The following is a 25,665-nucleotide window of genomic DNA, read 5'->3' on the forward strand; positions in this document are numbered from 1 at the left end:
TAGAGAGGAGGGTGCTGGCCTCTTCTCCCAAGTGACAGGGGACAGGACAAGAGGGAATGGCCTCAAGCTCCATCAGGGGAGGTTTAGGCTGGACATTAGGAAAAAATTTTTCACAGAAAGGGTAATTGGGCACTGGAACAGGCTGCCCAGGGAGGTGGTTGATTCACCTTCCCTGGAGGTGTTTAAGGCACAGGTGGACGAGGTGCTAAGGGTCATGGTTTAGTGTTTGATAGGAATGGTTGGACTCAATAATCCAGTGGGATCCAACCTGGTTATTCTATGATTCTATGATTCTAAGAAATCTCTTTCCCAAAGTTGTCCAATCTGACCTGGTATATTAATGACCAATATCCAGCCTCAGAGAGAGTGTGGTCAGGTCATGGTTATTTCAGACCCACAGACAGACCAGATTAATCTGTTCATTGCTTTGATCCACATGCTCTCAGTGAGGGGTCTGAAATTCCGACAGGGATGTAAACTCACCATGAGGGCCAGCAGGAACCCAAGGATGAAGGCATCAGTGGTGGGTACGATACACAACAAAACCCTCTCCAATTTCATCCACTTCTATCATTTCAAGAGCTAAAATATTAATGATACTTAAGCATCCAATACATAATGCAAGCATATAGGTGTCCAGGTTTATCTTTCAACCCTCTAGGACCTTTGGCAATTACCAGTACGAAGCACCATCACAACAGCTGCGATGCACTCTTCTAACTCAGAAGTAACATAAAAACGAGTACCGATGTTGGGAGGTATATACCCATAGATTATTCTGGGGTAGGCAGGCCATTCGCAAGGCAGTCTGTGAGCAATAAACTCTGGCACGCATACCAGCCTGGCTACGCATCCCAGCTGTGGACATACGATCACCTCTTCTGTAAGGCATAAACTCACTGGCTTTGAACTAGGAAGATATTTTTCACACTCATTCAGCAGCAATCTCACGTTTAAAGAAGTGAGAGCCTATTTGGAAGATTTTATTCACTGTAAGACAAAGATGTAATCACACATGCTGAGGGGAGGGGCAGAGGGCATTAACCCAAGAAATTCCTTGAAAAGACACACCACAGATCCCACCATTTCCATCTTTGCCTTTGGTTATATCACCAGCTGGCTGCTCATGAGCTTCCAGCCTTGCGTGCTGCGCTAGTCCCTGGGGTTCTCCCCTTGCAATACTTACCAGCATGCCTACGCTGACTGCTGTGACTACAGCTCCCCCAAGCAGGGACGGCACCATAGAACTGTGCTGAGGACAGGCACCTTCTGCAGCACCGATCAGTTTACGTGGGTCTCAAAATTAAATGTGAAAAATGTTTGCGAAAATAACCTTCAGCAACATGAAAAACATGCTTTTTTTCTAACATCACACCATGTATGCTTGCTTTTTTTGCCCTTAAGTACGCAGTCTTACATCTAGATTGAACAAATTTGAACTTTGTACTTTGTCAATAGACAAATATACCATACAACAGCACCCAGCTCTCTTAAACAGTGACTACTGATGCCACACAGGGATTTGCCTAGATCACTCTTTAAGAAATGTAATGTTTGTTTCCCCAGCAGAGGATTTACTCAAAACAGAGAGCAATCCAGTGACAGAGGTATTTCACCTGGACTTTAGGGCTTGGTCCCAGCTCTCCAGTTGGGGAACTGCAAAGGACAATTACTGTAGAGGTACTTGCCCCAGTCGTGCCACTCTTGAACTCCCAGCCACAGCAGCCAGAGTGCACTTCAGGACCTTCTGCACATCCTGGTGAAACAGCCAGTGCGGCTACAACCGATGGCAAGACCAGACCCAGTAAAGTCATTCCTCTACTGACAGGACTCTAAACATTACCCAGTAGCTATTTCTAAGCATCTCTTTTCTTACTGCATTTGCAAACTTCACATTGAATTTGCTCTCCATGAGAAATAAATATCACAGGCTTTCCTTGTATTTAGCAACTTAAATGTGTATAGAAAAAATTTATTTCCCTGAGTCATCCCTCTGGAGAAATTCCTACAGTACTGAACCTCTTGATGGGGAGACCTTTTTTTTCAGTTCTAAAAGCAGCAGAAGTGTTTGCCGCTTTGTGGTATTTTGGGGGACTGGAAGAGGAATAAACCGCCAATGAACATATTGGAAACCGGTCTATATGGACATTTCATATTTTCCTTGACCTTGGTAGCTTTGGGACTGTCCCCAGCATTTAAGAACTCTCTACACCTGCAAAATTGTAATCTGCTGATGCATGAGCAGAGATCATGTCTTTGGAAGCCAACAAATTTCTCATGAATGAGTGCATGTAATTGACTCACGGACCTCAAACTTGTCTCTTGGCTGGGTTAATCCTTCAGGCAGCCTCTCGCAATACCACTAAGCAACGTTTAGAGTTAAGTGCAATTTCTCTTCTCCAGCATGTACTTGTGCTTTCTGAGGCTAAGGAAGTGCAAGGACTGCATCTACTTTTGCATCTAAAACGTCTGAAGCCTCCAACGCAAAACTGACGTCATCCAAGCATATCTGGAACATGTGTGTCACAAACCATTCTTACCGTAGTGTATTTTCCCAGCTGGCAGAGTGAGGGGAAGGTTTCCTGGTGAGCTTTTCGGATCTTCTCAGTGAGATCATCCAACTCTGCTGTCATTTCATAATTTTCTGTGGACTCCTGCTTTGAAGGTTCCTTCTTCTTTTTGTTCCTATCATTTCTGACAGCTGTAGAAAAAGGAGAGACACAGATCACACGTGGTTATTCAGATCATCCTGGCTCTTGCTGCTCTGCTTCAAAACACTACAAAATGCTTTAATTTCAAGCATAGTTTATTTTAAGTGGAGATTAATCTGATAATGACAAAACCAAACCTCCACAGGCGCTTGTTGTGGACATGCCATCACATTCCCATAGTATCTATTTTCCAAGAAAGTCTATTGCAACTCCACATTTACTTTATGTGCGTTAGGAACTTTGTGAGGTGAGAATTTTCATTGTAGCATTACAGTTGTGCATGATGAATGGCACAGTCCTCTGAAGTGGTGCAGTCAGTATTTTATTGGATGTGAACAACACTACAGAAACACAGCAATTGTCTCTCTCTTTAAATTTCTCAGTATGGAAGATAACAAAACCCATACTAATAGAAACTTCACCAAGTAAAAGTTATTTAAAGGGAAAGTTAAATTTGAAAACAGTAAATGAAAGAAGATGAAAAACATTAGATTCAAGATCTGAAGATCAAAGGAGAAAAGCACAAACACTTGAAAGAGTAAAAATGGCAGTGAAGCTATCTAAAGTTGCTTGCCATCTGCTCCTGCACTCAGATCAGCCTTCTACCTTCCCCCGGCCGTGGGGGATTACTGGAAATAGGCATTGTGCAGCACTCGTGCTGTAATTGATTTCCCACATATTTGTGTTTTGTAATAAAATATGACAGCTGCTCCATCACCATGCTACTCTTTGTTCTTTTAATGAAAACAGCTTAATTTTACAAAACATGCCCAGAAGATAAGTCTATGTCCACAGTATTGCCAGTACTTGTGAATTTTATCAAGAGGCTTGCTGTTAGCTAAAGCTAAGGTCTTAAGTGTAACCAGATGCTTAAGGCTTTACAACAAAGCCAAACAAAATCAATCCCTTTCCCCAAAGACTCCATGTCAATATTAAACACCCCACAGTCTAATGCTGCTAGACAAATAAAAACGAATCCCAACATTCACCAGTGTTCAAAACCTCATGATACTTAAACCAGGGCCTTAAACTCTGAGGGTGTGGCTGGTGGGCTGGGCACAGATGAGGAACACTGGGGATTTTGGATGGCCAACGATCTTCCAATTCTCATTTGTACTGTCCCAATGCAGAAGGCACAGCTATCTGTGCCATAGAGAGGGATGCACAGCAAAACGTAGAATCCCAGAGCAACCTCTTTCCCCCCGCGAGTTCCCCAGGCCCATCTCCATGGCGCTGTATCTTCTGCGGTTGCTTCCTCCACCACAAAGAGCAGACAAACGTGAATGTTTCAGGAGAAAGAGGAGCTTTTGATACATTCTCACCTACAGCGTCTGCTGAGGATGTGTCCTTTTTGAGAGAACATTAAGAGTGACACGGGAAAATGGTGGGGTGGGAAAGCAGCAGAGTGAGAGGTATCCACAGAAGTAACATAATCTGTGTAATGGAAAACCAGGGGTAAGTGCAGTGAACACTGGTCCTTTATGAGGACATTAGGCTCGTACTCTGTGCAATGAACGGCTGTGTTTTTCTTACTAAAGGCTTGACTTCGCAACTGAGCGAACTCTGACCCCAATCCAGCAGATACCATAATGATGAACTTGACTTTAACTGTGCGAACAGACCTGCACCAAAGTCAATTATATGTTTTGCTGGATCGGGGCTGGGAAGCTGAGCAACACACTAGATTAAAGCCTAACCTCGAGCACCATCAATTCTGGTGTCTGGACTAACAGAGACTCAGAGGTGGCCAGGAAAGGCAGAAAGAGAAGGCATCTTCTTGTGACAACTCATTGCTAACAGTGTAGACAAATTTGAGGCAGGGGGGAGTTGAATCCTGCCCCTCCTTCCTTTTACAAGTATTCTCCAGAAGCCAACATCCTGGTTTGTTCACTGGACCCCAGGACAGAGTGCACGATCTCTTGCATTGAAAAAACATTCAGGACTGACACAAACATCTTAAGTGCTCCAAACCACCACCGTACTCCAGAAGTAAACCCTAATCGCTGCTGTACTTGGGAGGTAAAAGAGCTCCTTAGAAAATTATGTAAACTCCCACACAACTGCAAAGAGCAGTAACCTTTTGTAATAAGGCCCCATTTACTTATAGCTCTACAAGCTGATTGACAAATTTGCCTAACAGGTGGCCTCAGCAACTACTTATCTCAATAGCTTTGAACTCCTGTGGAAGACAAACAAGTTATTTAGGCCAGGCTTTGGAGCAGCTGCCAAGAGCTCCAAGAGACCAGGAGATAACTCTGGCAGCAACCGCAGCACTGCTCCCATGCTACCCCTGCACAGCTCCCTCTGCAGATGTACCTGAGGTCCCTTCCTCTCCCAAGGCCACCAGAGAAACAGCACCTGGTCAGTCTACATCACTAAACTGGCCTAGCTCTATCCTCTTTATTTTCAGGTGCAAATTACTAAAGGGTAGGAAAGGGAGAACTTGCATGTCCTGAAAACTAAGAACAGTTTTTGTTCACCTTTACCTTTTTTCTAGAACTCTGACAGACTTTGTAATAACAATAAAACCTGAATAACATTCATCTTCCTGCGTTATGTATACTTTTTATACTTCCTACATTTGTCTTTGCAAGGCTGCATCAGACACAGCAGTGTTTCTATATTCCCTGTAAGATAACAAAATAAAATGCTGACATATAACATCCATGGTCCAAAAATATTTCAGTACCCAAAAATATTTCAATAACACTGAACTAATATGCAGACTCAACTACTACTATAATTCAATACGAAAAAAAAGAGAGAAAAAGATTAAGACAAACCTATGTTTAAGAGAGTTAAATAAAAACATATAAACACACACATTTACCCAGTAAATTTAAAAGCCATCACTGCTCTGGAAAGAGGAGCTGTCACAACACACGTGGGAAGGGTTTTGGATTACAGCTTATGCTTATATTACATAAATCACACCTTTTTGTATCTTGATCTTTACATGCATATGATCGCATCAATCCTTGATGCAATTCCACTGCCTTTTAATGATGATATGCCAGTCATGAATCTGTGTAGAAAACTCAGGTTATGAATTTCATTATCTGTGCACTAAATTCTGACTTAATGGATGCATTATTTAGGAGCTCCCAACAGGGGACAGCATGGAAGCTCTCTTGCCCTGTGAGAAATACTGGAAGTTAAAAAAAACAAGAAAACAAACGAGGTGGTGGTGTGAAGAAAGAGACTGAAAAAAGGTGTATCTTAATATGTGACAAAGCCAGGTCTCAACGTTGCTTGGACGGCTTAGCGATGCACGCCCACGCCTGAGCATGTCTGCTCCAATCCATCTTCCTGTGACAGCTTCCCTGTCCCCTCAACACACAAGCCAGGACTTGCAGTTCCACACCCAGAAACCTCCAGGCAGCTGCAGCAGGGTTCATAAGCCAGCAAAAGCACTTTCTGTTGCCTTAGCTTCAAGGATCAGCCCCTACCCTCAAACGCTTACCCTGCTACCTGATGGAAGAAGGGGCTGAACATGACCTCTTGTGTCCCATCCCCTACCTGCCCCTGCCACGCTTTTCTTACCGCAGGTTTGCCGCTGCTTTCCTTAGCCTTGGATTAATTTTCTGTCTTGTGTTTGAAGTAATGGGCAGGGCATGAAAGCTGCAGGAGGGAAAGATGCCTTTTTCAAGAAAAGCAGGGTCTGCTGTAGATGAAACTAAGCACAGGCAAGGCACGACTGGCTTCTCTCGGAGGACCCCAGGGCTCACATTTAGCAACCATGCAGAAATTCTCCAGCTTGAGTGGGATCATTTCAAGCCATGTTGTAATGCTGGGAATCATCCAGTCTTAAACACAAGCCCCTCAGGTCCACCAGACTTAGTCACGACTTGGCCTAAGAAGAGTCTGGGATCCAGCCCAAGAGATTCAGGCAGTCTACAGGTAACCAGGCAAAACTATGGAATAGCCAGTGTTCGTACTCCCCTTTGTCCAAGGTGACACAAATATGTCCAGGGGATGAGAACCTGCAGCTCACAACGCATTTTTCCCAATTACTTGCATAACCTGTGCTTTCCCAGATGCCCAGAAGACAGCACCTTTCATATATTATGATGATTAATCAGCTATAAATTCAAGACTTGAAATGCTATCATTGCAGTTTTGCCTCTCAGAGATGCCCGTGACCTTTGAAGAGCTCTGTGTACTAGTTAACTGGTTTTGTTCTTGTAGCAACAACTACTAGTGTTTCCAGTTAGTTTGCATTCCTGTAAAACCACACTTCTCTTGTCCCTAAATATTTTGGAAGTTACACCTTAAGCCAACAAATCTTAAAAGCACCATGAAACACACAGAGCAAGTCAGTAATTGCACAGTGCTTGGTGCAAGGCAGGCTTTCAAAAAGACTTCTTTTGTTTGCAAATGCTGATGAGAAGAGAAATGGGAGGTGAGCTGAGGCAGGACTACTCTGCCAACTCTTCCCTCCAGGCAGAGGCTCGCTCTCCCGCCTGCTCTCCTCCATCTCGGGAAGCAATTTATCCCTTGCTGAACTCTAGGCCATCTGAGCTGCCTGACATCAGGGGCAGCAATGGCACTGGATGCGGGTGGTGGGGTTGATGCTCAGCACTGCTCCCAGGGCTTCCAGAAGCACCAAGCTGCTTGCTAGGGTGGACACCCACAAGTCTCGCACAGCTCCTCTACACTCTGACTTCTCCAATTCCAGTGGCAGCTGCTAAAAATTTCTATTTCTGGCAGAAGCTAGCAGCTGTGGACAATTTCAGTCAAATAAGCAAAACACTCACATATTGCCACTGTCAAGTCTGATCCATCAGGATATATGTCCCACTCATAGAATGCATCACTCTTCTCCCCATCACCCTTCAATAAAATATGCTCGTAAGTAACAAACGGCAGTCCATAAGGATGTCCTTTCACAACAATAACCTTGGAAAACCTCAAACCAAGGGAGACAAAGTACCCTGGTTGCTGCTGCACCAGACTCTCCGACCACACAGACAAAGCCAGCACCCAGCTGCACATCACACGCTGCTCCTGTGCCCAGGAGCTGGTGGAACCAGGCACAGAGACGAGGCACCTCAAGGAGGTTGGTTTTCCTTTCTGCAGTGTAAGAAAAGGGAGAAAATAACCATCTTGAAAGCAACAAAATCACGCTTGACAAATTGACATGCCATCAATTCAGAACGGTAAGACTCCTGTTCATGTTTTAACAGCAATATAATTGCAAGCCAAACATAGCATTAAAATGTGCAGCACACCAGGTAGTTATAAATAGATTGGTTTTCCTAGGCTGTGATTTCCAGATGAAATAACGTTTTCTTTTAGGCAAAACTGCTCAGTCTTTAAAAAGAACAGGAAACTATCTTAAAACAAATTCCCATGCCAAAACTGAGCTTTGACATATGGAAAACGATTGGAGGCAAAGCACGTTTCAAACACAAAACTCTCATTTCTACTGGACAAAGCCAATAACAAGCACACAGTCATGTAAGGGTCTTCAAGTACAAAACTGAAACACAGCGAAAGCTGCATATTTTGCGGCTGATTCAGAGGAATCAACTATGTCAGCTGTCAGCTACCATCGCCACAAGAAAACATCTCAAACTGAGTCAGATACTATCTCTCTACAGACATGTATCAAAATTAACAGGGAGCACAGAGAAATAATCATGGAGAAATTTTATAAGCACCTGGCACGCCATCATTTTTCCCCAGGCACAGAGTGAGCATATCTGCTCCAGAATTCAAGCCCGCCCCTGGTTTCCTATTGAGAAATAATGTACAGCTATGGCAAACGCGCCTTGCCCAACGTTCCAGGAGCCTCAGTTCAAGAGCAGGGGAAAACACCACAAATGCAGAGGACATCGTCCTATAGGCTGCCTTCACGTACTCTGGCTCTTACAGCCACTAGTAGTATTATTTTTTTGATGAAGGCGAATCTGAACTCTGCCTTGCAGCTTTGTATTATTCATTACATAATTGCTATGTTTTATTAGAAATATGATCTATTACAGCCTTGAATATGGTAACTTAAATGACATTGAAAATTAGATTATTCTGATTATTAGAGAAGTGAGAAAGGTACTAAACATTTGTAAGGCTGATAATCAATCAGTGTATCCATCTGAGTGCAATAAGAATCAATCAGGAGACAGTGTGATTAAATCTAATTTTTTAAGCATGACATTTTCTTCTGAGTTTCTTTTTTAAATGTCACCCTCTTCTACAACAGTGATTGATTCTATCCCTGAGGACAGTTAACTCCAACTGTTTTATTCATTGCACTGAGCTCTTGTATCCACAATCTTTTCTAAATATCAAATTAATGACAACAATAATATTTTCATCAAAATGTGAAATTCAGAAATACACACTGGAATCATGGAATCAAACCAGCAAGAAGCATGATCATACATTTAAATTGATTGAAATACCGGGGACATTTTAACTAGCATGCAGTGGATTTTAACACAGAAAATGGTGGAATTTTGTGTCCCTCCAGTTCTCTTTTCTCCCTCCCATAAAAAAGAAGGCCAAGGATTTGATTGTTTAAAACATAATTCATTTAAAAATGTTTCAGTAGTAAGCAATGAATCACTGGCTATAGGGAGTCCGTGAGTAATTACCTGTGCCTCCAAAATAACCTTATTAGGCTATTGTAAGTATCGGGGAGACCTTTGATACCTATAGCCTAAGGGCCTCTATTTTTCCATTCATGCACAAGGGATTTATATGGTTATATCCTATTATAAGCAACGAAAGCAACACATCTCCCTTTTATGTATGAGGATAACTGCAGGGTTAATATATCAAGAACTGAGTTATAAGAACAGGTTTCATTATATGAATGAATGATACAAATGGATGCTCTACAGCTTTATTTAACTGGCCTGAAAGTTGATCTGTGGTTTCAAGGATTCCATCAGCCTGAAAATTTTATTTTTTACATGAAATTTGGCACTTGCTATTGTCACATCCCTGAAATATTAGTAGATGGAATAAGCACAAAAGGGGTTTCTAGTACCCTGAAGAAAAACAATACTAACTGAACTCAGATGTGGGACCAAAACTGGAAAGCTAATGCAGAAGAACCGGCTGAGAAAAATACTCCTTGAAGACAGCTGAAAGGTTTAGCTTTAGATTATTTTTAAAATTTATTTTATATTATTGATTATTTTACTTCACTATCATTAAAGATTAAAACAAATTGTTTCTTTTTTGATACTAAAACATCCAGCAAGTGAAACAATAGCTATTGTACTTTGGATATCTATACCTGAAACCACTGCCAAACTTAAAAAAAAAAAATGGTTCTAAAGGTAAGTTTGGCTTGAATGTTGCAGAAGGCTCTATAAAGCTAGAAAATTCCCAAAAGCCCATAAAATTCTCCCAGGCCTACGAATACACTGCCAATGCCTACTTTGGTACTGACTATAGTATTTCAGAACTGGCTGAAGTTCTGCAGAACATCCCAAACACAATAACAACTGCCCAAAGAATAAAAATAAGGACTCAAGAAATACAAACGACCCTCCCCCCCAAAAAAACCAAAACAGGTCCCAACAACAAATGAGAAATTAAGAAGTTGCAAAACCAGAAAGACAACAAACAACTGAAACAAAACTGCATAAAAACGCGTTTTGCAGCATGCAGGTGTGGGCAGGCAGCAGAGACAGCAAGAGGAGCCGCTGAGCCAGAGCCAGGACCTACAGAGCACAGACTCTGCACACACCAGAGGCTGAAACAAACACAGGCTCCTTGGTCTCCCTTACCCTCTCCCTACATGCTGCAATCGAAGCAAGCAGAGAGATGTTATTATACATTTAATGATAAACTGTTTAAATAGTATTTGCCCTGCGATTTCCATTTTCAAAGTGCTTTAATATCAACAGCTAATTGTAAGTGTGAAATGGGATAACCCACATACTCTTAGAAGCTGATGCTTAAAGAGCTTCTGTAGGTTGTTAGCATTAACAATTGTAGGCGGAATAAATCACTAATATTTCCCATGAAGGCCCATAAACATATCCGTAATGGAAATAGCCTAGCCATACCCACTGACTACTCATGAGTAGTATCATACTCATGATATGTTTCCATCTGTATTTCACATAGACATCACTTCAAGTTACTTAATATAGCCAGAAATTCCCATCTGTGGGACGCAGCATCTTCACAGGCAGGTCCCACAATGTCTCCATGTATCCTGTGCTGCTGTTGAGTTAATCTACACATCTGTCACTCCCTCCTCGCTCATGCCTTGCCCTGTGTCCCTCTGTGTATTCTGCATGAAATCGATCACTTCCTTAGTCTAAACGTAAGTAATACAATTTTTATTAAGAACTACCATGCCACCTGCAACAGGGTTTTGCTCAGAGGACACTGCCAGTCATCCCTTTCCCTGGCCAGTACAGAAACGAGCTTTGGGACTCAATCACTCCACCTTGCAAGGTTTCCCAAACTCAACAGGTTTTTTGTGGGTAACCCACTGTCCAGTGCCAGCCTACAGCAGAATTCCCAAGAAACCAAAACCCTCAGGGAAATGAAGTATTGCGCTTACTCTCTATTCTTTTGGCTGCCAAAATCCCAGTGGATTTACTAGTAACCTCTGTGGCAGTCTAGATAAAATTCTGCATACAGCTGGTTAAACCGACATACTCTGGGGAATGGGAGGACGGCTTTTCTGGAATTGCAGTGTCCTAACACATGAGCTAAAAATATCCCAGACCACAAACACAATGCTTTCTCTTCCCTACAGCTGAAGTGACCAAGTGCATATACAGCAGCTGAAAAACACTTCTAAACAGTCAGCCTGAAATTAATTTTCTACTAAGCTATAGTGCATTTGGTTTACCACAGGCTGGGTAAAGAAAAATCCCTTAATTTCAAACTCTGAACTTTCGGTTAGAAGTCACTAAGAGGCCATTAAATCTGTCTCATCCGATTTCAGCTGTTCAAGTGCCCTTTTGAGCTACCTTCTCAAAGCAACTGCCCTTTTGAGCTGTAATCCTGAAGCCTGGTACACTAACTCTTTATGGATAACTGATTACACGTAAAAATATCCTGAATCTGACCTTTCCTTCTAGGGTCACCAAAAGGTAAATCAGTCTACTCATCTACAGATATTACATTAATTTCTCTTAGGAGACAGTCATGGTAGTACGATGCCTTGTGACCAGGAGAAGCTGGGGTTATCCAAAGGCATCAATTCAATTTGTTGGGCATTATCCAGGACCGCTGAAGGCTAGGCAAGTGCACAGCTGTAAACTAAGACCAGACACTGCTCTGTTCCTGTCCGCTACTGGGCCTGGCTGTAGCACTTTGTACACCTTAGCCTGCTGCAGCTATTTAGCACAGAGGAGAACATGACTTACTTTTTACCTAAATGGAAAGCCACCTACCATGACAAATTGCAACCTCTTTCCAGACAATGTCATTAATGAGTCCTCCAGCAGAACAACTTTCAATAATAAGCACTTTCATTCAATGTAATGAAAGAGTCTCAGCTATGGGACAAATTTAGGCTCTCTGGTTACATCTGATACAACAGAATTCAGAGGACAGCAAATGGAAAGACTACAATTCTGTCAGGGAAGAAAAAAAAAGGAGGTGAGCTGGAAGACCCCTTCCCTTTGCTCACACGTGGCCACTTGGTTCCCAGAGCAACAGCTCCCTAGAAGGAAAAGCAGAAGGCCACAAAGATGATCCAACAGATGGAGCTCCTCCCCTATAAGGACAGGCTGAGAGAGTTGGGGTTGCTCAGCCTAGAGAAGAAAAGGTTCCAGGGAGTCCTTATAGCAGCCTCCCAGTATTTAAAGGGGCTACAGGAAAGCTAGGGAGGGGCTCTTTATCAGGGAGTGCAGTGACAGGACAAGGGGGAACAGTTTTAAGCTGAAAGAGGGGAGATTTGCATTACATATTAGGAAGAAATTTTTTACTGTGAGAGGGGGAGGCAGTAGAACAGGTTGCCCAGAGATGTTGTGGATGCCCCATCCCTGGAGGTGTTCAAGGCCAGGTTGGATGAGGCTTTGATCAACCTGATGTAGAAGGTGTCCCTGTCCATGGCACAGGGATAGAAACTGGATGATCTTTAAGGTCCTTTTTGACCTAAACCATTCTATGAATACCAAGATGGCACACCACCTTAATTTCTTCCTTTCATTATGGCTGGTTTCATGCAGTGAATGCTCCTGGCTTTGCCCAAACAGAGTTCAATCCCACATTATTTACCAGAATCAAAAATAAAACCCCCAACTTATCACCACTGATGTTTTTGTCTTGCAGTGGTGCTACTCCACCAATTGCAGCAAGAGTCCTATTAGTGTAAAGCTACAGTAGCGTAGTAGGAGATCAGATCTAATGTCTCTATCCGCAGATGGATAACACCGCATTCATACCTAAGTTTCATTTCTTTGTTTTGCCCCCAAGGCTAAATTTCACATTTGTACCTCCTGGTGCCTTATGCAATTGTGTAAAGGTGCATCTAGCGAGAGAGCTGCCAACTGACAACCCATATGAAGAGGCTTGCATGCACGGTGTACTTCGTCAAGCACAAAGAACACATTGCCTCCCGCAACCGTAAATTGAGCTCATGAAGGCGGAGGAACAGTTGTTCCCAGCGCATTTTAAGAAAAGGAGCCGTAGTCTTGAATCGCAGCGTTAGCCTGCGTTACAGCCTTAGCAGCTTGCAGCCCTGGCCTCCCACTAGGCAAGGGATAATAAAAGCAAAGAAATAGCTCAGCTACTATTTACCTATTCCTCTGAAGCTAAAGTGGAAAACACACTATGATGAACTTGCTCAAATTCCTTCCTAAGGACAAAGGCTTGTTGATAATCATCCTACTAAAAAAAGAATAATTAAAATTAAGATCAAGAGGTTCTTTCCAGCACTGCTGGGCAGGGGGAACACAGAGTGTGTGGCTCCACAACCCTGTTCAGCCTCCTCACCCAGGCTTCCCTCCCAGCTGGCTGGAGCTGCCACCTAATGACCTGCTCCACCAGAAAAGCCAGTCTGGGAGTAAAAGATAGGAAGAACTGTGTTACTTAACCAGGTGGACCTCAAAGCACCAGAAGATCAGCCAAAAACTTTACTGTTTAAGCCTCACATGGATGTGTGGTCCAACACAGCTGGTGGGCATGCATCTGCACCTGCTGGTGGGCTTGGTCTGCAGCTGGGTCAGATTTTTTAATTAACACTGCCTGTCATTAAAACAGTTTTGCCTTAACACTGAAAGAAAGGTTTCATCAAATGGTAAAACACCATGCTCAAACAATACTATTGCACCTCACTACCTTGTTTACTTCCTCTCCCTTGCCAAATGCTGAGCAATTAGAATAAACAATCTACAAATTTGTTGTTGGGGTGGGGTACTTCTTTCACAAACTGTAACCTAAGGAGAAAGAAAGGATTGAGGTCAGGGGACTTCATTTTCTTTCCACCACAGAATTTCAGTAAGACCAAGCTGAGCCAGCCAGCAGGCTCCGGGACTGCCAGACTGGCAACGTCACCAGATTACTGTAAAAGCCCTGCTGAAACTGGCTGCTGACACAGGTAAACAAGATTACTCACTTTCAGCTTTAGCGTCTCCCTGCCCACCCTGAAACACTACATCAGCAAGCTGAGGCACTTGAAATGCTTCTGCCTCCCAAGTTTTTCATCAGGCAAGACATCCTTTTCTGTCTGTGCTTGGCATAACTCGGTGCTGAGCCCCAGCAGGGCTTAACCAACTGTAGTCAAAGCCCCAGCTCATGCCCAGGATCTCTGAGCCTGGGATGGCAGCAGGCTTTAACGTGACTCTTCAAAGAAAAAAGTGCGTAGGAGACAAAGGCTGTTGCTTGTGTGTTTAATAAATACTGCTCCATCCATAATTCACATGCATAAATACTGCTTTTTGTCTATTAATGCAGGCTCTACGGACATCTGCACTCCTGCTTTATGAAGTGGCAGAAGCATCACAGCATTACGGGGTTGAATTCCCTTAACACACCTGCAGCAACCTCAGCTGTTTCAGCACTCACGTTATGACATGAATCACTCCACAAGCCTGCACCTAATTATCAGACTGTCTATTTTGATATATTTTATCTTTCATGTATAATGCCAAAGAAGTTCTTTCATTTCAAAAAAAAAAAAAAATTACTTTCTTGTCTGGGACTGAAGTTCTGAAACAGCAGGAGTAATTGGACCAGATTATTTAAAAAATAAGGCATGCTAGTAACTACAGGACTGGCTTAAAGGGCTTAATTCTGCCAGACAGGGTCAAGCAGCATCAAATCCTGATTTCTCCATAAGATCTTTTAAATATCCCCAGTAAAGCCAGCACATAACCTTTTTTACATTAAGTGCTTTCACAGTACACCAGACCAGCCTGATGTAGTGATCATATGAGGAGCAAAGCAGACAGGCACTTGTTTCCAGGAAACAGCAAGATACTAAAAAAAGCAGCCTTTCTATTGTTGGTTTGAAATCAAAGTGGTTACTTGAGGCCTCTGCAACTTCAGCGCAAGACTTACTGCACACGAGGGAGTTCATTTTGAGAAGGCAAACAGGCAGCAGGACATCACAGAGTTAACTCAATAAAATAATAATTTCTACTTGGATAAACTGACCTAGTTTACCCAGACTTCTCTATAAAGGATGCAACTTAGACGTGAGGTGACGTCTGAAAGGGAAACCAAGGCCTGGACAAGAAGTCCGAATTCAACACGCAGCTGGTCCTTAACTAAAGGAGGGTGGTGGCCCCCAGTGACATTACAAACGGTAACCCAGCAGTGGGTTAACTGGCATTACTAGTGGGTTTTACCCCCATTTTATCCTCATATATGCCAATGACAAATCTTTCGTGTCCTTCAACAGTGGTGGGTTGAGCCCTGAACTCATCTGCAGTTTCAATAACACCTTCCAGCTAGGATGATCTTCTCCAAGACTACGGCTAGTGCCTGATGCAAGATGCACCTACAGAAGGCTTTTTATGAGGTTCCCAGGATTTTGTTGACTACAGTCCCCATGGGAAGCACTGTCTGAAAACTCAGATTTCCAAAAGCAGAGCTTTATACCCAAAAGAATCAAGAAACCTCCATGTTCCTGATCACCTACAGGACTGCCCCAGAGTCACAGGCCATGCAGCAGACACAACCTAGGCAGGTCTTCCAGGACCTGGGACACACATTGTGGAGGACATGAACTGACAAGGATCCTTCATGGCCTCCCTCATAACTCATCCTGAGATCAGGCAAATCTGAAGACAATACAATGCTGACAACTCCGCATTTTGGGATTCAACCCAGTGTTATTTTTCAGCGAAGCTCTGTTGTGCTGGAACACCTCCAAACAGCTCAAGTTAAACAATTTGGCCAGAGAAAATGTTCAATGAAGGGGAAATATAAAAGTATGCACAGAAAGAGGCCCAACTCCCCCTCTTTTCTAATCCATCACACAGCATTAGAGATTAAATACTCATTAAAAATACATATAATAAACTGTTAAGACAGGATATCTAGTGATTCCTCTTAATTGCCTTATTCTTCTCACACCACGGTTTTGAGGGAATATTTTTAAATGTTCCTCCTCCGTTACTGCAAGGCCTATTAACTGTAGGGTATCTTCCACCTTGTCCCCCCAGCCAAGAAAGAAGACCCCAATATTCATTGGGCTTAATTACTGCATACCCTGTGGGAGGCAGCTGATGTATCTGTAAGTTCACACCTTTCCATGCTTAAATTCTAGTAGAAAAAATGTTCCTAATAAACACATGGAATATAGCTGTAACTACTTAGAAAACAACAGGAAAAGTTGCCAAGAAAATGCTTTGACTCTTTAGGACAAGCAGGATTTCAGTTTTCTGCAGAATTAAAGGCATAAAGTATTTCTCCTTACTCTCTTCTCTCCCTGTGTACTTTTCCCCTAGCTATGGGAGAGGGTTGAACATAAGAGGGTTTCCTGTTTCTTAATAACAACTATCCTCTTGCTTCTGTTTGTTCTCTTTCATTACTATTCACACTCTTACAATTTAGAATTATTTTCTGGATTTTCTGATTTAGTAGCAGTGTTCATCTGAAAAGACATCCGAAAAGAAAAAAAAATGCATTGAGGTTCTCTTCCAAATTAAACAAAAAAAGCAAATCGAGCATTCTTCTTGCAGAAAAATGCTGTCAAAAGGCTCTTACGTACTAACAGTTCTCCATGTCACTTGTTATAGGAATCTGGACCATATGGATTTGATCCCTGAGCTACTCAACAGCATAACCAGTCAGCATGGTACTGTAGATTATGACTATGAGACCAAACACACAGTGAGCTCTGGATTTCCACACTCATCTTCGTAACACATCTAATTTGAAACACAAGAGGTCTGGCTTGCTCCTTGCCCAATAAGAGCAGACCAATATTGTCAGAGAGCAACCGAAGCTTCACTAAATCTAATGGCTCCATCTTCCAGTGTTGACAATTCTTCTGTATTGGAAAAAATCCCACCTTGATAAATTTTCAGAAGTGACACCTTTTTGAGTGGTTCTTCCCCCTTGTCTCTCCACTAGAATAAACACAGTGTCACGGGTCACCTAGAAGAAGTGCTATAGCAAGAAAAACAGCAGTAAGACAGCTCACACAGACACAGTGCAGTCAGGGATGCTGAACACGTAAGGTGCAGCAGCTCATCACATAAGGACATTCATTTACTGCTGATTTGCCTTCCAAGGCTGATGCCTCTAAGTTACAAAATGGCTAAAACCCGTGCAATACCAATTTCAGTTTTCTTAAGATACAGAAAAAACTCTCATTCATTAGCCAAAATAAGCATATTATATATAATTTTTGCAATTATGAAAAATAAGCTTCCATCTTTACTCTGCCACTGGGACATCCTCTAAATTGCACAACATACGAAAGAAACGAAAAGTACAACGCTTCGTAAGAGCACATGCAACTTGTAGGTTCTTTGAAACGTAATACTATTCCCTGTAAAATGCTGTAATTCCTGGCAATTTCAATTTTTTCTGCCTCTCTTACGTTGTGTTACTACTTCCATAACGCAAAGTGTAATCAACTAGTTTGGAGTTAAAATAAAAGCAAGAATAGCAGAACCTTTTCCCAGAAGAGATGGGAAGAGGCAAAGGATTTACAGCAGCACCCACTGCACCAGGGCTGACTGACAGCAGAAAACCTGCTAATGATGGAAACAGGAGGAGACAGAGCAGGTGAAAACGGTGTCTCTAGATCGACCAGTGAGTCAAGGAATGATGACCTCTCCTGTGCCTTCAACCGTGCAGTGATCTCTTCACCAAAACTATCTGTTGCTACCAAGGGAGTAAAGCACATCTCTGTGCCAGAGAGAGAGCAACCTGGCACCCCTGAGCCATTTGATGAATTGCACACATGCCCACTGCTAGAGGAGAGAGTGTGGTGATGCCCACAGCATTTTTAAAAAGCTTTCCCTTATCTTCTAGTATCACTCAATTTAGTATTTCTGTTTGTGATGCTTTAATCCACCCTCAATGCTACATTTTCCTATTTAATTTCAAGTTTGCTTTTCAGGCTCTCGTGTTTCATGGTAAGAGTTTCTAAGGTTTAAATACGCAAGGGTTCTGCCTCCAAGAAAACACTGACGGTGGAGTATCAACCTACTTAACATGGGAAAAAACAATCCCAAATGCAGAATGCACGATGCTATCTGCTAGTAATCCTTCTTCCCACAAGTTTGAAGATGGAAAACGTTTAAAAATGTAATGCGCTGAAAATGATACAAATGTAATACGCTTTGTTAGTCTGTCATTTCAAATGGTTTGTGAAGTCCTCCCTCTGAGGATTGAACTTAAATAATTCATTAACCTGAAGCTGATTGCTTTGTCCTGGAAAGCGGGAAGAACATAGATTTCTGAGAAGTAACCCAGTTTCCTAACAGGAACAAAACCAACCTGATGAAATTCAGTTACCAAAACCATCTATCGTACCCCAAGCAGAAGCGTAAATAAATTAATTACAAAATCAGCTCCGTCAGCAAAATCTAACTTTATGGGGAGTTTTTAAATTAACATTTCACTTGCTTAAAAGTTAAAAGAAAAGTAGGTCAGCATGTTTCCCCAGCATGTCTTTTTGACTCCATTAAAACTGTCTGTCAGATGACTAACCATGCCTGTAATCCAACTAAAAGCATGTTTGCTTTCTGTTGCACTTTTTGCCAGGGGAAAGGAAGAATTCCACTCAGCTTTAACTCTGAAATTCAAGTAAACGCCTCCAAAAGTCAGACGATTTCCTCACATTTACTTACCAAATCAATTTCTATTGACAATAAGCAACTGGTTACGGATGCATGGCACTGAAAAACAATCCCGTGGCTGATTAAATGATTATCAGCCCCAGGCACAGCCTGTAGGGCTTTAAGCTACAACTTTTTAAAGGCAGGTTCAGAACTGTTGTCTGATTGACATTTCATAAGACCTAGATTTAAAAATTAAAGAGCTTTCAAAGGCATGCAAGCAAACAAGTACTAGAACAAGGCGAGATCGAGAAAACCTGTTTCTGTTCATTTTGGGTCAAAGAAAATTAAAAATCCCAATGCCCTACGATCCTTCTTCTTCTTTCTTTTAGTATTAGCAGCAGAGTGTTATTTAAGTTAGGATAGAAAAGGGTGTTATTTCTACTGCTTGTATGCCATCTAACTTTAAAAAAATCCTTCACGCTTTCCATGCAAGAGCTGAAGAACTGGAGATTAACTGTTCTGATGTATTTTAAACCGAGCATGTGATACCCAGTCAAACTAAAAACAAATCAAGGCTATTTTTAGAGCTCAGTCCTAGGGCCAGCATCCCAGCAGGAGGGGCTGCAACGTGTCAGCTGGCTTATCACAGGCACAGCAATGGAAAACTCCCTCTGCTATAACAATTCATACAGCAGATGAAAGCAAGCTGTAAAATCCTGACAGCAGCAGAGGGAAATCCATGGCCTCATCTACTTATGTAGTGATCTTCGTAAACCGTCTTTGAGAGCTCACTGGTTGCTGAGTGCCTGCTTTCTATCTTCCGCACCATCAGTACAGAGGCTGCTTTCCACTGAGGCCGGCATGAGCTTTGTTTCTTTGCTTTCTACAGAGGCACCTATCCTATACAAGACCATCTACAGTAAAGTGATCACCAGGATAAAGAACTAGGTTTGCAGATATAAAGCATCAGGAAGATGTGCACGTTCTGATATGTTTCTTCTAAGGGGAAGGACCAAATGCACATCCCCTCTGATACCGAGTTCTTCAGGCACATTCGGGTTGCTGCAGTTCAGACTTCCCAGAACTCTTGGGAAAAATTTACTGCATTTCTCATGAACCTCGGCTACTGTAGATAACATGTTCAGGTTGGCCTGACAACCAAATAAGCCATGTTTAGCTTCAAGGCTCAGGACACTGGCAATTTGCTTGTTCCCAGACTGATATTTATCAAATCGACATTTCTCCAGCCCTCAGATTCAACATTCCAAAATAAAAAACAGTTTTCAAAGGGAGAAAAACGATAGCAGAGAAACCACAAGGTACCAGTATAGAAAGCACAACCCTCACAGCACAATGGCAATTAGGAGAAAGAGATACATCAAAGATGCCCTGTGCCCCCGAACAAGGAAAATGATCCGAATGAGGAATACGAAGCAGTGAACTGAGTGCATAAAGGAAGAATGGAAGCTCTGCAACAAAGCTTTTGAGGTCATGGGATTGGGGTCTCAGCAGTTATATCTGCATGACCAAGCAAGCGTGGCCTCAGCCCTGTGCTTCAGAGCACACAGACAGGGCAGGGACAGGCTACCACCAAATTTCCCATCTGCTCTTACAGCAGCATTGCCCAGCACAGCACAAGGCAGAAAATGATCCAGGATTTTGCATGCCATGAAAGCAGTTGGGATGCTAAGGGCAAGAAGAGGCAAAGCCTACCTGCAGCGGTAACATGAATGCGTAGAGCAAAGGTCTGTACATGTACAATCTGGAATACAGCTATAATTCCCCCACGGATGCCCCAAAACCAAAGTGAGGGACAAGAAGTAACAGAAAAGGGCCACAGAAACCACAGATCCATGTTAAAAAGTGGCTTTATAAGAGAGATCTGCCCCAAATGCCTCTTACTGGCATGTGATGATCCCTAAAAACCCCAAAGGTGTGAAATGAAAAAATTGGAAGTTCTGCCTGTGAGAGTGCTACTGTTCTCACAGGAGAGCTGAACATCCAGAGAAGGTGACACATTACTGGACCATTGCAGAAACCTGAGCTGCTAGCATCAACAGATAGGCATTAGCTACTCTGTGGGCTCTGATGAAACGTGCTTCCATAAAATATGAAAGGGCTCAATCAAGTCTGAAGACTTTGCTGGGGGCACTGAACAGTAACACATACTTCTCTGCAGGTGTAAACAGAAATTAACTATATGGGCGCTAAACTTTTCACTGGTTCTAGTTATCTATAAGTTTCCCCTCTAATGAAAGAAAAGCTACTTGTACAAGGACTCTGTGCCTCTCAGCTGAATTTCTTTCTCAGGAGAAGATCAAGAGGTGTTCAGAAAGTCCACTAATATCTAATTGACCCTTTTTCCTTTCTTAAAGTACATCTCCTTCAGAGCACGGTCAGGTGCTGCAGTATGAATGATTAGCATAATAACTTTAGAAGTGTCACAACTTGAATAAAACACCTTTTTAAACAAAAACATAAGAAAGACACATTTACAGTTGCTGAGGACTAGGACTGATGGACTCAGACAAAGGCAGCAGAGAGCACACGAGCCCTGGTAACTTCTGCTGGGATCCATGTTGTCATAGAGACAGCAGAGAGCGATGAAAAGTTCACCACAGTAGCTATACCTTAGTGAATAAGTCTTAATGTAACTTCCAGCTGAGGACATGTAATCAATCTCTGTATGAGCTTATTGAAGGAATTCCCTTTATGCTTACTCAGTCCTCAAGAGCCCCAAATAAGGGAATAGGGTTTAAAATATATATGTTTTACTACTTTTAAAGACAAGCCAACGCCTAGTGCTTCTTTTGGATTAAGGTGGGGAGGAGGGAGATAATTGTTTGGGTTTTTTTTTGAAAAAGAAATTATGTAAAACATGAAAAACGTGATAAGAGATATCAAAAAAAAAAAAAAAAAAAGGATGGAAAGAGTAATTCTAGGGCAGCCTGGCAAAACTGGCCACATTCAGTGGTGTCTGTCTCTTGCTCTAGACCTCCTGCACTGAGGTGGCCACAACCCCTGGCACCTCAGTGCTGCTCTTCTCCCAGCGCTCCCTACCTACTGGGTTCATTCCCTCCTCATTCCCTCCGATGCTGCAAAACACAGCGGTTTCCCTCTTTTCTGTCCTCTCTCAATATCCTTCTCCCAGCATCTCCTCCTCCAGTGGCATTCAACCCCTGGCTTATCTTCCTGCTGGGCAGCAGCACCCCCGATCCTGCTTTGGGCTCGGTCCCACCACTTGGGAGGTACGGGATGCTGGAGCCAACAACAAGCAGCACAGAAACATGCCAAGGGTTGTTTATTGGCCAGGGTCTTCAATTCTTAGCTTACACAATTAGAGGTTTTCTACACAAGTAAGGGGGAAAAAAAAATTGCAGCACTAGCATGTTATTGTTTGAAGTTACAGCTATTTGCGTAATGCCTGATAGGCAATGGACAGAAGAGACAGAGAACCTTAGAATGCTATTCATACTTTTCTGTAACATATTAGGATATAAAGATCAGACTAATTACCAAACAGTCTTGAGTTGAGCAGGGTTCACTGATCACACTCTGCTTGAGGAATTAGGAGAGAATTTACTTAGCTGCATCATGAAAGGTGCAAATAAATTGTTCAGCTGGAGAGTTAATATAATAAAAAAAATCATTTTTTATGTTATTTTCTTTAGCAGTTTATTAATTGCTGCCTGAAATACTTTTCTGAAACACAACGAGCTGCAAATGAATTCATGGGCTATTAATCTGCTGTACATGGCACTGGAGGGAAAGCTCATTAGGTGAGTTGATGCAATTACTGCTATTACATAACCATCTTCACAGAACATAGAGTAAATTATGAATAATAACATTCAATCTAAGTTGCTCCTTTAAGCATTAAAGCTGGCAAGTGAAAGCTACGCAAAATCAGGAGAAAAGGCTAAAACACAAAAGAGTCAGACCCCAAAAAGAGAAAAGAAATGCTGATCTGCCTCTCTGAAGACACTAAACCGATGCGAAAGGCAAGAGAGGTTTGTTTAACCATGGGAAACAATGGGCAACAAGTAGAACCCAGTTCTCTAGAAGAGAATTTTAATTGTATATAAATCATTTTCAGCTGCTCAGCTTAACAAAGTATGCATTATTTCTGGCAAAAGACAGACTGACACTTGAGCACTGTGGTTTTTGTAGCAGGAAGACCCTTCATGTTGGTTTTGCTCTCATCTTAAAAAATCTCCCCGTTGGTGATATTGAGCATTTGGTATTAAATTTAAAAAGTTCCAAATTTCTCAGCCTGAAAAAATAAATACAAGCATTCCTATCTGAGCAAGGAACTGAGAGAAACTCCTAACCCTAACGAACAAAATGGGCTGTTTAGAGAGAGGAATTAGACACACAACAGAATTTCAGGTTTTGTGATTTCCACTCTGATATTTAGCTCATGCCTCTCGAGAAAGCAAGGCAAGTCAGGAGTCACCAGGCAAAGCAACTACGCTGGAATTTTTCAAAAAGCCCCCAACCGCTCTGTGGTATTTAGGCATCCAGTTAAAATTGTAGTCTGCAGCAAAGCATAAATGATTCTTAAATCCAGTGCTTTCTGCCAGCTAAAAAGAACAAAACTCCACTTTAGTTCTGAGTAAAAGCATCTAAAAAAAGATTTCATGCATTCTAATTAATTAACTTTAAAATTACATCAGTGGAAGCTGCATAAACTTCTCAAACACAACTACACAGACCAGCCCTCCGCTTAGTCACTCATTGGAGATGGAATCATGCTTCACTAAGGAGTCTGAAAGAAAATGAAGCAGAAATATAAAATAAAAAATACAAACATGACAGTTCTTCAAGTGGATGCTTACTGCTGGCCAATTTAAACCAGAATTAAAATAAATAAATCAATTCATTCTATTGTTCAGCAGCAGAATATAATCATATGTTCCGAGAAGCATGAACATTTAAATATTGTAAGTCTTTGAGGTCTGTGACAAAGAGTAACAGACATTTCTGTGCAAGTTTTAAAAAACCCCAACGAAACGGAGCACAAAAACTGGATTCTCTCCACTTCATGGTAATTCCTCTGCATTCCCTCCCTTCCTCCTTTCCTCCCTCCAGGGAGGTTAATTGTAAGCAGATTTACAAATCTGAACATTGCTCCAGTGCACTGAAGCAATCTGGAACATAACTCCATGCCTTTATAACCATAAATTTGCTGTATTGCAGCTCACTGCAGATGAGGTTTATGCCAGTATGGAGGGCTTCTCTGCATCACACTCAGGTACATGGGCTCGAAGTGTATCTGAGGGGGAACCCAGAGGTTATCAAGCACAGTGACAATTCTTGCAGCCTGCAAATTGTGTAAAAGAGAAAGGATGGAAGTGGAACAGTTTCTGAGCTAAGCTCAGCAGTTGTGGCAGAAGAAAGCTCCATTTTCTTCTCCCTTTTACCCTACAGTAAATCCAGGTAAAGTTTTCTTTAAGGGTAGGCTTCACCTTACACAGAGTATGCTCCAGCGTCCTACTTGAAGAGAGTCCATTACTGTTCAAGAGTTCTGCCCAGCTACCTGCCTCTTCCCTTAATTGCGGGAGGCAGTGCCGTACGCGTGACCCCTTGCCAGCTCCCAAGGACCAAGGTCCCTGCATCCAAGCAACAGAGTGCTTCTTGCTGACACCTGGGGTCAGGCCAAGGATGATGCTTCAACAGCAGCTTAGAGATCACGTAATCGAAGGGCAAAGGTTAGTTTCCTAAGGCTCTCCATCACATAATGAGCCACTGTCAGCCTTAGTAGCCTTCTCACTTCAGCAACAGCAGCAAAAAAAAAAAAGAGAATCCTGTGTGATCACCATTTGTGTCTACATGTTAATTAAAAAAAGTAACAGGCTGGAAGGGTAAGAAGAGTAGAAATGGTTTGGAGTGGGGATCAGAGCCTCAGCTGCACCTACAAACTTCTGCATGCACCCACATATGAACTGAGGTGGGACAGCCACAAACTAAACCCCAAACCTGATGCAGCGCTGGCAGAGGAGCTGGCTCCAGGCTGTTACACTGAGTTGCAGCTCAAGTTGCAGAGACACGAGCTAAGGAGTTTGTGAAAGAGAGGGATCTGATGAAAAACAGCAGGGCTTAATTTCAAGCTGTGTTTTGCTCTGCTGTAGGATGATAAGACAGTTGTCAACTAAGTCGTTTCCCCTCATACCCTTTGTCTTGGCTATTCGGAGCTCAAACTTTTGCAACAGCGACTGCACAACAAAAGACAGTCCCTCCACTAGTGGGATCCAGTTTCAGCGGGTTCTGCAGATATTATCACCAGGCAAACAGCTCCATTCCTGCCCTGGAGGCAGTCTTGTTATTGACCTCTCCTGATCAGATCTGAGGACTAACATGGGGTTTAAGATAACTTTTTTTCCCCACATGGACAAAACAACCTATAAAGAAATGCAAATTTGGTGCATTCCTTCATCATCTCACTTAATTCTCCTAACCAAGATAAAGCCCAGAAGAAATGCTCATCAGTTCTTCTCTTACAAAACACTGTACCTCTGTTCTTAAAACCTTACGTTTCACTCCGGCTGGGCAGCCAGTTCTCATCTCTGATGCTTGTGTGTGATGCTCATTAAGCTCAAAATGAATCGCACATGCAAGTACTTTTCATGCCCTTTAAAGGCAGAACAAACAAACATAGGACTGTAACCTTTAAGCACAGATTATTCTGTATATTGAAATTCTGCATTTGCTCCTCCCTAGCTCCTAGTAACAGACTTGGGGTTCCTATTTGGAGCTGCCCACCATGATTCCTTTCCTCATTGAGG

The 25,665-nt window shown here is 42.4% G+C and overlaps 1 protein-coding gene across 3 annotated transcripts in view; it reads right to left on the minus strand.

Moving 5' to 3' along the window:
- RARB (retinoic acid receptor beta) overlaps nucleotides 1-25,665 on the minus strand; it is a 334,302-nt gene that overhangs the window by 20,794 nt on the left and 287,843 nt on the right. For all 3 annotated transcript variants that reach the window (XM_069860142.1, XM_069860144.1, XM_069860143.1), the window contains one exon: nucleotides 2,541-2,701. In XM_069860142.1, coding sequence (XP_069716243.1) covers nucleotides 2,541-2,701 — 161 coding nt within the window. The remainder of the gene's footprint in view (nucleotides 1-2,540; nucleotides 2,702-25,665) is intronic.

Source organism: Phaenicophaeus curvirostris, chromosome 6 (assembly GCF_032191515.1).
Source record: "Phaenicophaeus curvirostris isolate KB17595 chromosome 6, BPBGC_Pcur_1.0, whole genome shotgun sequence".
Taxonomy (NCBI): Eukaryota; Metazoa; Chordata; class Aves; order Cuculiformes; family Cuculidae; genus Phaenicophaeus; species Phaenicophaeus curvirostris.